Source organism: Anopheles merus, chromosome 2R, assembly GCF_017562075.2.
Source record: "Anopheles merus strain MAF chromosome 2R, AmerM5.1, whole genome shotgun sequence".
Classification (NCBI taxonomy): Eukaryota; Metazoa; Arthropoda; class Insecta; order Diptera; family Culicidae; genus Anopheles; species Anopheles merus.
This window is the reverse complement of record NC_054082.1, coordinates 47282632-47294863: the sequence shown is the minus strand read 5'-3', so window position 1 is coordinate 47294863 and position 12232 is coordinate 47282632. Positions and strand designations below refer to the sequence as shown.

Here is a 12232-nt window from a genome sequence, read left to right as displayed (position 1 = left end):
ACTCATAATTATCTGTGAGGCGCACAAAGACACATACACACATACACACACGTTGTCTGAATCATAAAATGTGCAGTGCTGATAAACTGGGAATAAATGGTGTCCACCACCAGGAAGCAATTCTTTCACGTGCGTCGACATATTGAACAGGTGATGTGCTTTATCACACTATATGGACACTGCTGGGCAGACAACAAACAAAAGCAGTGTCAGCAGATAAGAAAATCCAGTATTGAATCGTACCCTATCTTGACAAAGCTGTAATTGGTTCGTTCAGTGAAACGATAGCAATGTAGGTAAAGATTGGAGGAAAAAAACATGTCTTAAAAAATGGAATGGAATAATAGGGGACAAAAATTCACATAATTGAAAAACATGTTTGTGCTGACTTTGAATGTCGTCAAAAAATCGATAACGTTTACCACAGTTGATACCCGCCGTTAGTTGCTCTACTGTGCAACAGATGGCGCTGGGAAAAAAGCTTTTACTTTTGAGCACGCGTTCTGTTCGGTGCTGGGCCTGGGATAGAAAGAATTTTAATAAAAAGTATAAGATGAATAAATATGCTTGATTTGCTTGATACAATTACGCTTAATTTAACTAGAGCAATCGTTGTTAAAAACAATTTTTCATTTGATTAAACAAAGTCAAATGCAATGTCATGCAAACACATTGGTTGCCTTCATCTGGTCAAACAAACAAAATCATGGTTGTACACACGAACGAGGTGGTACAATTTTGGGTCAATGTCGATTCCTTGCCTTGCAGCAGTTTAGAAAATACAATACGCACTGAGTTTCGCTTTCAATTGATTGCTGGAGCGCTCCTATTCCATGTCCAACACCACCATCAACTACACCAACAACAATGGATTCGATGACAATTGGTAGGTGTAAACGCTGAATTATCGAACAAAATGTTTTCAGCGAACCAACCGTGAGAAATACTGCTGTGCTTTGAATATTGTAAATCAGATTTGGTTGCGATCAAGGTGAAATATTGTGTTAGAAGAATAAAAATGTGAACTGAATCGGGGGACCACTTACCTCGAGAAGTAGGGTGATTCATTAGAATAGAGAGCGGACACTCGTCATCATCAAGGATATACTCGGACCCGTCGCTGTTAACCTACGGAAAACGGAAAATGTGATTAAATTTACATCAACTGTTCCGAACCCCCACACGTGAAGTGGGATTCGCACAACTAATCCACCGACCACCAGCGACCCTTTTGCGTGTCGTTTGTTTTTTCCTTCCACACGTACGGGGAACCTTACCTGTACGAGACAGTAGTGAAGCGGATCCACCTTATCCATGCCATACTTGGACAGCATCTCCCGTACAACGGCCTGGGCACAGTCCCGAATAGACAGCAGCAGCGTTTTGTACGGCACGTCCCGGCACAGACTTTCACCGTAGATTTTCAGCGTGCCGCCAGTGTCCGGCCCGCCGTCTCTCGACCGGAACTGTTGCAACTTCTTCTCGAGCTTCTGCTGCCGGCGGCGCCGCATTACCGCTTCCGGGTTGGAGATGGATCGTGTAAACGATGTTTCCGGCAGCTCGGTGTACAGCTTCTCGGCAACATGGTTCTCGGAATCGGGCCCGCCAGTACCACCTCCGGCCGATTGCAGTTTGTTCAACTTTTCCTTCTTTTTCTGCTCCTTCTTTTCGCGCTTGGACAGTTTGCGCTTGAAGCTCGGCTGATCGGTGATGCTGTCTAGGGTCTGCGAAGGGTAAAAGTACAAAATTAGCACAGTTAATAAAAGCACACTTCACCGAACGGTTCTCGTGTCTTCCAATGGCATTGTCCTCTGTGCCAACAGCAACAAACGCAAGAGCACGGGCAACTAGTTGCAGCGCTGACAAGCCGGAGTGTCGTTGGAAAAGGTCAGGATGAGCTACTCTTAGCGAGAGCATTACGTACGCCTACTTACATTTGTCTTTTGGGCACAATTTTTCAACAGAAATCGTCCCTCGCGATCATCGTTATGCCAATTGAGCTGCACGAGCAGCGGCTTTTCGTCCGGGTTTAGCTTGCGTTCTTCGCCGTTCGCATGGACCACATACAGCGCGTAGTTTGGCAGGGAGAGCATTCGCATATCGGGGCGAAACTTTTCTATCAACGTTTCTGTAAAACCGGAAATAATAAAAGACATGATAAGCGACGTTACAACGCACACATAATACACACACAGGATATTGATAAATTGTTTTCACATTGTTTGGGCTTGCGTTCCGCTCCCGTATAGGGTTTCCCACGGCAGAACGGAAGCCCCATGCGGTCGAGCAATCTATTAGAGCAAAAACTTACCGATAACGTCGGAAACCGTAGCATCGGATGCGACACGGATACATTTGGTTGCTACCTTTTGGCCCTCGTCTTGGAAGTAAAATCGCATCACTCCGTGGAATTCCAGGTTCTGCGAAAGGTGAGATAAAGAATAGCATGGCATGGAATGAGACGAAGCTGTAATGGGTACGGGTACCATCCGGCGCGTCAGGGGAACGTGTTATCGCTTTGAAGCGCCCAATAGGGCTACACGAACCTGAATGTCATTTCCTCGAAATAACATTCATCGTTCTTCGTCGGGCAAATCCGCACTCCGGTAGGAGACAAGCTCCTATGGAACGCACCATCATGTTGGTGGCACTCATGCGCAACATATCAACAGCTAGAGGGTATGACTAATTCTGCCAGACACTGTCGTCTTTGCGCCGTCAATTGGCTTCAAGCATCTTGAGGAAGTTGTTGAGACAAATCTATGTTCAATTTAACATAATTCATACTATTGCCAGAGTAGAAGAATGAAGATTGTACCGCAGATTGCAAGGTTCATCAAACTTTGTGTTAAAGCAGTACTCGCGTTCATATTTAAGCACGTCCCGAGACATGGCAATACTTGTTTTTCTGTACAGGTCACAACGACCGCGGCTCACATATTTCGTGGAATTGCAATATTGCCAAACAAAGTGTCTTTACAATGAGGAATCAACTTTGACATGTGTTCAGTGTGCTGAAGCCAAACTATAAAAAGTTAATATCAAAAACAGAAACAATTCAAACAGTGCAATGAATTTCTACGATAATGAGGACGTTCTTCCTCAAGTTAAATTCGGTTTTTATATGTTTTTATTGGCTCGGAAAACTTACCTCGTTCGGCTCGGACAGCGCGAATATATCCAACCGAACCGTGTTCCATTGCTGGATGACGGAACGGAGTGTTTCACGGTCAAACATCCGTTTTTCGTTGAGCGACATTTTCATCGAGCGAGGAGGATATGACCGGGTGTGGTGGGTTAAGATGCGATCGTCTGTTGCCCGCTCATTTGCCGAACACGATGAGTAAACGCCTTATGATTTTCCGACCGTAGTCAGCTTTGGGACCAAGCGGTATGCCCTTGAGTCGAAGTAGCACTAGTCAATCACATACACACACACACATACACCCCTTCTTATCGGAATGTTCAGCGCCAAGGAAATGCTTCACAAGAAGGAAAGCGAGATAATTGGTTCTACGATCGTGATGATGCAGTAAGATTTTTCTGCTTCTAGCGGTACCAGCAGCAGCTGTTGCGCACACTGTTGCTTCTCTCTACAACAGCAATATTTCCTTTGCTTTTGCACGGCTACTTCTCGATGGTCGGCGTGCTGCCCCTGGAACGGTCTGAAAGAAAGAAACGCAGCAGAAAACAAACGTGTTAAAAAATGGAGCAAAGATTTCTTTCCACACCACGAAAGAGAGACAGAAGAAACGAGAACCGATTACAGGCAAGTTATGAACATTCAACCCGGTGGTAATTGTGCTTTTATTACGATCAATTAGAATGGGAGCGCGCAAACAGTGGAGGAAGAGAAGAATAAGCATTTGGGGGTACTTCCCACCCGTCTATTTACTCTGAACGGCAATCTTTGCACAGACGCACCCCGATGACCTCCTTCTGGGGAGGGACACAGAAAGCTAAGGCATTTCACTGGTTAACGCCGCCCGGAAGAAAATATTGTAACAATTTATCATTCTGTTGGCTTACTTAGTGGGAAAAAAATTCAGTTACGTTAATAGTTATAACTGGATTTGGACATTAACAACAAGCATATGAATGCTAAAAGCCCAGCAGAAAAATACTTCACAAAAGCTAAGCCGACGGGTACACTGATCAACGAAGAAATCCCACCACAGGTAACGATAACCTCCAATACTGTACCACAATACAGTAACGACCTAATCGAGAAAAAAAAACAATCATAAAACATGGAGTAATAAAATGTAAATGTAAATGTAAATGTTTTACATCAAGTTTTTTTGAACATCATGCTAGTAGAGTTATGTTTGCCTTTTCCCAGAATTTGTTCTTCTCCCAGATGTACTGTCGTGTCGCATTATTTCAGTAGCGCAACTTTGTCCCAGTGCTAGCAGAAGGTGGAAAACAAATTGAGACGTTTTCGCGGTTGAATCATTTTCGGAACCTAAACTTTTTCTGCGTGCGAAGAGAAAAGGATCGCAAGTTCCTTTTGCCAACAACGGCTGACGCGGTGATGATTGTTGTGAATGTACGGCAATGCTCCCGAGATGAGGAGAAAACGAGAAACTCTAAATTGAACCATCATGATGTTGTCGTGGAACGAAGAAATAAATTTTAAAAGAAAATCAAACCATCTCATGCATTTTTAGTCGTGCGTAGTACAGCTCCCGTATCCCCCAAGCCTGCGCTCGTTTTTGCCATTTTCTACCAGTACAAAAAGTAGCAGAGGTTTGTTTGGGTAATGAATAATTTGTCGGTCCTGTAATTCAAATCATGAATGATGAGAGGACGCAAAAACGGTATGTTGACACAACACAGTAGAGTGTACACAGCGGCGAAACGGCAATGTGCCATTGTGTAATTAATTTTACCATCGGTAGCAATTTAGCTGGTAAACAAATAATTGTTCACATCACTTCGCAATTTAATTGAAATATGTATTCCACCATACTGCTAAGGGACAAGCAAACCCCCATCCGAACAGAAACTTGCACCATTAAAGGATGCATCATTGCTCATTAAAGCAATTGCCTGTTTAAACGAGCGGTTAAATATTAAAATTACAACCTAGTGCGTAAATCTCACCTAGTGCCTAGTGCTTAGCTGAGTACCTACATCAGTACCTAGTCTCAAACTCGTCTCGTTTATTTTGCAGATTTGAGTGAGTGAATGGAGGAAAGTCACCAGAAAAAAACCCGAATTATCTGTACCATTTAACACAAGCTCCCCGTCTTCCTGTCTCCTCCACTGCATACACCGATACACACTGCTGAAAAGTACCCGGAACCACCTCAAACCCCGTTGTTATGACAGTGAGCCGTAACGCATCATTACTCACACCAGGCCGGAGATCAAATAGAGCAAAGTAAGGTAACCTACATATAATTTCTCTGCTGCCCGTTGCTGGCGTATCTTCTCCTCCTGGCCTCTCCTGGCTGTCTGTGTTCGGTGAAATTGCTCGAAGGAACGTTAATTCACATTGGCGACACAGTTCCACCACCCCAACGCACCACTGTGCTCCCTGGAGATGGAAAACAATGGCTGTTCGGTGTGTCACAGAATGCTTAATGGGCGTATACAGCTAAGCATATATTTTATGCTCGCAGGCGCGCGCGCGCGTAGCACTTCACCCGGGCACACAGGTGTGCACAGGTATAGGAAGATGCGTCGCTTCCATGCAGCACACCCCGCAGCATGACAACAATTCACGAGCGTTAGCGTAGCAACCGAGAGGAAGGAGAAGGAGGCAAACGCAGGGCGCAGTGCGTGGAAGAATGTTCGCCCGGCTCCGGAGCAACTTACTAATGGGCCCATACTGCTCTTCGGGGAACTCCGAATCAGCTGCCACCGCTGGCAATGGACACACCACAGTGTCTGTATGTAGGCTTTTTCGTTCGCTGAATTTAAATGATTCATAGTGGAATGTAGAATCCAATTATCTGGATCTCTCTTTCCTGCTCTACCTTATTGGGCAGGTTAATACGAGGCTCTGGATCAAAACACACTTCATTTCGCCATTCTTTTTTAAATAGATTAACGCCTATACACTGGCAGGAAGTATCGATGTATCGTTTACTCCAATAGAGTACCCAGTAACAAAACCTACACGAACACGGCACAGGCAGTAACCAGGGAACACTCGTTTGTAGGTGCAGATTATTTGGCGAGTAAAAAAGAAAAAAGTTTGATAGAATTCCATTAGCTAATTAATCCAATTAGCGACTTACAGGGTAAACAATTACGCATCCCAATGTCGTTGAAGCAAAACATGACAAAAAGTTGGAATAAACTACGATCTAATGCATCACACAATGTGGAGCACAATGGAAATAGATTGAAATGATAATGACGAGACTTTTTTGAGGCTTTACATTTAATTTCCAGGCCTTTCTAAACATTCCTTCAGAACACGTACAATATACAACGAGTCATATACATTTGCTTGTATTGATTTATCACAAACCCATCGATGCATCTTGGCGTCCTGCTGCCGTACACACAATAAATCGCTACACTGTGCACATAGTGATTTTGGTTTATTAGATCGATATTCTCAGCTATTTCCATTGTTTTGTTTGTTTCCTTGGTTTGTCCAAACTGCACGTACATATCGCCGCTAATTTATTATCTTACTCCCCTTGGTTCAACTGACAAGCTCACACACACATACAATAATAGGGTAGGATAATACAAACCGCAAAATTCCAACCATTCCGACCAACGGGTATCGGGGTGGAATTTGGTGGGCGTTCAGTGTAGATGACACCAACATAAGAAAGAATTTGATCGATAACTCCACTATCGCAAACCGAGTCGAGCTGCTCGAACGAACGTCAAATAGTTGCACGTACTAGTAAGAAGGGGGGAAGAAGCCGTATTGACAGGACGGCACGGAATGTGTAATGTGTGTTTTTTTTGTCACGAGCCCACAAATAAAACTAAAGGGAATAGCAGTGCTAGAACGAAATTCCAAACTGAAAATTAACTATTATTTCAGTGTAACTGGTGCGTACTGCATTAAGTTCGTGTTTTGTGTTACGTGATTACCCTACAGCGCGTTAAATCCTTGATTAGTAAAGCCTTGAATTACATTAATTTATATCTATTTTTATTGAGTTCGTTTGGCTATACCACAACTGTCTTTTGTAAAAAAACATTTACGCTAGTCTGATGTTGAGAGATCATTTGGTGATCTGAGCTTTGTTTGAAATGTTTTGAATCTTTGGACAACAAGCAAAGCAAGCGAAAAATGTAATAAAATGTCACCATCACCATTCCAGCATGTCACTCTAGTAAACATCGAACGAAGTGTTTTTGTCGCTCTTTTTACAATAAATATGCCACAAAAATATGCTTCCAACAACAGGAGATCACTAATAGCACCACGAACAACAATGCAAACCAGCAACAAGCAGCTATCTAACCTTTATCCTTATAGCATAAAATGTATACACACTCTCCGAAAAAGAAAAAAAAACAAGCTCCAAAGGTAAACCCGTGGGTATGGGAGCCGCCGCGCAGTAAGTGTGGGAATTTAAAGCTTCACTGCACCCACGGAACAACCGACGGATGGTGGTGGGTCCCCCAAAAAATGGTTCTACTTCCGACTCCGCACACACGACAAACACTCCGCACTTCATTCCTTTTCGCTTCCCCTTCGCTGCTGGTGCGTATTTAATGATACAGTGCACCCTCTTCTGAAACGATCAAGGTGATGGTGTGATCCAGCTGGTTCTCGGTGTGTGTGTGTATTTGTGTTGTGTGTTTGTGTTCGCAAAACATTTGAAGAACCCTTCGGAAAGCGTATACATGCATTTGAGCCATGGCATAGCCATTACGGGAGACTGGCGCGTACACGTGGTCATTGAAGTGTGCAATTTCCCAGAGCTGTTTATGGCGCTATCCACCCAGGAGCTTTTCCAGTTCGAATTTTCTCTCACACAATGGTGGTTCTCGATTATTGGAATGTGGTTATTATAAACGTAAAAAATCCAGTAGAAAAAGGATCCGTCTTAGTTAAAGCTGTGATGTAGGGCCAATCAAAAGAGCATTAAAGTTATTCATTATTAATAAATTTTCACCTTATGAACAACAAGCCATCACATCTTCAAATTATTGAAAATCGACACAACATATTTTTGCGATGTGAAGTAATAAAATCAACAGCACATAGGTGCACATATTTAAAGCTGTTATGGAAAAGCTTTCATCTACGCACTTTTCCATTAAAAGCATGCATCGGCAGTTGCATACGCTGCTCATGGTTCAGCATCCACTCGTTGAAATGGAAAACAATCTGCGCCCAGCACGTATTTTGCATAAAGTTGATTCCTATAAATTGAACGAAAGTTCATTAGCTCTGATACCTCGAAACGGTACTGGGTACATGAGCATTGAAACTGTTCTCAAAGTTTGTGTGTGGGTAGGTACTGTTTAATCCCTACAAGCTCAGATGAGAGTTCATCGTTGAGTTAGTAATTGCATGACATATACAGACGGCATGTGAACCTGGCCAGAGTGTAACGATCACAGCATCGAATTAATTAGTTATTAGAGTTGAGTTAGTCTCATTCTAGTTACATATGTACATTTGTTTTTTTCATAGAAATGTATCCTTGATGCATAAGCAAACGGAGGAAAAGTGTGAATAGGATCATAGCTGAACCTTCTCAACAATACTTAGTATCAATAACCATCTTTGCAGCCGTTAGTTCAATCGTTCATCCAACGAACACAGCGCCAACAGCAACAGCAAAAAAGTAAAGGGATTGACTCTATTCAGTAGTAGTTTGTGTCTACTCAAAGGCAATCAGTGCAATCAGGGCTTAAGTTGGGCGAAGAATTTAATTGACCTCGAGACGGTAACTGCTCACGGGAAACGACGACCGAACATCGCATCGGGCTCGCGGTAACAACAAGAACGGTCCGGTCGGGACAGGCAAAACTAACGAGATTGCCATTGCAACTCTCTCCCAACAAGCGGATTGATAGCAGAATGTATTATGTCGAATGATTCACTGCACTCGGACAGGCAACAATAATTTGTTGGGGCGAGAGATCAAATTGATGACGAGGAGAATGATTCGGAATGAACCATAGCGCACCCTTGGATGAAGGGCCACATTGTTTCCCATGGCAGCAGGAAAGTGTACTTTCGCGATGATAATTAACTTGTGCTGGATCAATAACACAGTGCAACTGCTTCCGAATGCATCCACAATTGTATATGAATTTATATTTAGAACTAAAGCGAGTTCTAATAACGTGTGCTTGAATTGCAATGTCCAGTAATTTAGCAAACTTCGATAAATATTTGGCGCTAATATAAGCTAGAAAATAAAAGTAGTACTGGAAGCATACAATTTACAGTGTAATCGAGGCTAACGTGTTATGAATAGGCGACAATATTACATCGACTTATTTAAGAAGGGATTAATGCTCTCCAATATCAATTCCAAAGATCTACTTACGTGAAGAAACTATCCTGACGTCAACAAAAATTAAAACATTCCAATATTGTTGTCTTAATGCATATTTTTCATGAAGATTTTTATCAGTTAAACTACATGTTTTTCCTTTTAAAGGACAACTTTTATAACTATTTGCTCATATTTGTCTTGATTGTATCGAAAATAGAAGCCTTCTTGACACAATCATCTGACGCCTGCCACGGACAGTTAATAACGTCTGTTTTCAAGTGACCTGGATATTGTTTACTTTTTTGGGACAATATTTCTTCAATTCACCCACACGCTACGAGACATACTACTGCACCATGGGTCCTAATTAGCTTCCCATCCCATCCCATTACAGACAGGCGACATTCTTCATTGAATAGATCTTGACGATGCTGCACCGCCTTATGCCAAACTTTTGCATAGACACAGAGATTCAGCTGCTCTCATATGCTACCGGCACAGACACAATCATATCTTCGCCTCATTTTGGTGGATATTCCCCGTCAGTAATGATGAGACAACCTCATTAGGAAGCTACCTTTGCTATTTGAGCCGTTGCCAGGGCTATCCTTTCAGAGCAAAACGTTGATCCGGCTGGTGCCAATTTTCCTGCAGAAAGAGGCTGCTGGCAAGCCAGGTAACACAAAACAACCACTACTTCGAAGCCGTCTAGACTGCTGGCCGTGGCAGGCGACTCATAGACGGCCTATCTATCAATGAAAGACAATAGTCCAAAAATAAAACTAAAAATGTTTCGTATTTTTTCTGTGTACAAGAAAAAAAAAGACATAATTACTTCGTAACATTTTATCAAGATATCGTGTGCGGGGTTAACCTATTAATTTTACACAACATTTATCAACCTAAAATTAAAGACTATTGCCTATTGCTAATCGTCGTCGTCGATGGCGTGCCATCATTTCTTTGCTGTTTTTATTCCAGCAAACATCCCTCTTCCGGCCTTATCGGTCGAGTGAACACGGTGGACGAGGAAAGTACCTGAACCATGACGACACGGTTTTGAATCAAAGACACGATTCATAAGATAGACTAAGGTTAACTAATTAGTATAATACATATAGAAAATAGATATAACTTTTTCACATGAAATGCCTTAAATACTTATCTGACGGCGGTTTGGAAAGATTATAGAAATACTAAGTGATTAACCTTAGGGAGACCTTACCAGTTTTAGACATCTCTATTTCTTCCAAGTACAAAGACTTGAACTCCGTCTAGATATCATTAACGACAATTAAGCATATTGGTTTTATTCTTTGGTATGAATGGTTTAAAATACATTTTCCGAAGTTTGATTAACAATCAGTTTCATAACCTCCCGGAACCAGCTTCAGGAACTAAATACATCAACAAAAATATCATTTATGGACTTATCTTATTTTAACAGATTCCGATGGCATATCTTTGAAATGAATAGCGCACATTTTCACGCATACACTTCGTCAATTTGCAGCAACTCGCCTCTATCGCTCTCTCGGTTATAGTTTCGCTACGGCAAAAATTAAATAACATGCCACTCCATTACAAAGGTAATCAGTTTTACTGCACACTTCGCTGCACATTTTGACCATAAAACGGGCATATTGTCTGGGCCAAATCTTGCTCCATGCTGCAATTGTACTTTGGTAAACACAATTGCTCAATACGCCGCATCGCACCATCGGATTCTAAAGTGTCTAAGGCCCTGCCGCTCTAGCAGGGAAATTGTCTTTGAAATTGTCCGAGCGTAAGCGAGAGTCCAAGTTATACTCAACCGATTATATCCGAACTGCACCCACGAAACCTAAACGAACTGGCATAAACATCGCGCGCTCTACTTCCTTTCGATTCACTGTGCGATTATTCCACGCTATCTATCTGCGCTAAGATAGACCCAATAAGCTGGAGAGGTTACTACCAGCAAAGAGGTTGAGAAAATGTAGCGCAACCGACGGGCGCGCGCGCATAAATCGCGCAACCATTACAGTACGCATTCGACCGCGCGCGCCCATGCACACACACGCACGCACAAAACGGAATGCATTTTTGGGATGCAGTCTGAGTTGAGACAAATCTGGGCATCAGCAGCAGCCAGACACACCAATTCAACTCGTCTGTAAGTTGTAACAATCCAACGGGGAGGAAGCCACCGACGGGGTGATGTTGAATAGCCGGCCGTTTAAGAAATGTTTGTAAATTTCCCCCCGCCCTTGCACACACAAACACACACACACACACACCCAAACGTTACCGTTGTTACGGGCGATCTTGCGAACGTTGCACCCCTTTTGCTTGGCTTTGCATACACACACACACACCCCGCCCATGTTTAAATGCTGGGCTTGGCGCACTGCTGCCCGCTGTAAAAATGTTCCTTGCCATCGTGTGTTCACAAGACCACATCACCAAGAACGAACGAACGGCTACAAGGAGGAGAGGAGGATCGCAAGCGCGCGCGGCGGCATTTTTTCGTTTCGTTCCGTACCGCTTGAGTTGAGTTTGTTTTTTCTAGCCCATCTCTATTTTTTCACCCCTTTTCCCGAACTCCGCGGAACACGATCTGGCCAGCTAAAACGTGAGAAATTTGGACGACGCTTTTCAATGGACACAACCGGCCACAAACAAAGGGAACGGGGTGTGATGAGGAGGGGATACTAACTAAGGTGTGGAAGATGCTAACGAAATAACCCCAACGAACTAAAAAAGAAAAAAGGCGCATTACTTCCGCACTCTTTGCAAGGGAGTACTTGCGC

The 12232-nt window shown here is 43.0% G+C and overlaps 1 protein-coding gene across 1 annotated transcript in view; it reads right to left on the bottom strand.

Annotated features, from left to right (window-relative positions):
* Positions 1-12232, bottom strand: part of LOC121588267 (afadin) — a 59664-nt gene that overhangs the window by 35017 nt on the left and 12415 nt on the right. Inside the window, exons 2-6 of the mRNA XM_041906001.1 lie at positions 3152-3665; positions 2312-2420; positions 1935-2128; positions 1278-1724; positions 1047-1128 (exon numbers count right to left, since the gene is read on the bottom strand). Of these exons, the coding sequence (XP_041761935.1) occupies positions 1047-1128; positions 1278-1724; positions 1935-2128; positions 2312-2420; positions 3152-3265 (946 nt within the window). The 5' untranslated portion in view covers positions 3266-3665. The remainder of the gene's footprint in view (positions 1-1046; positions 1129-1277; positions 1725-1934; positions 2129-2311; positions 2421-3151; positions 3666-12232) is intronic.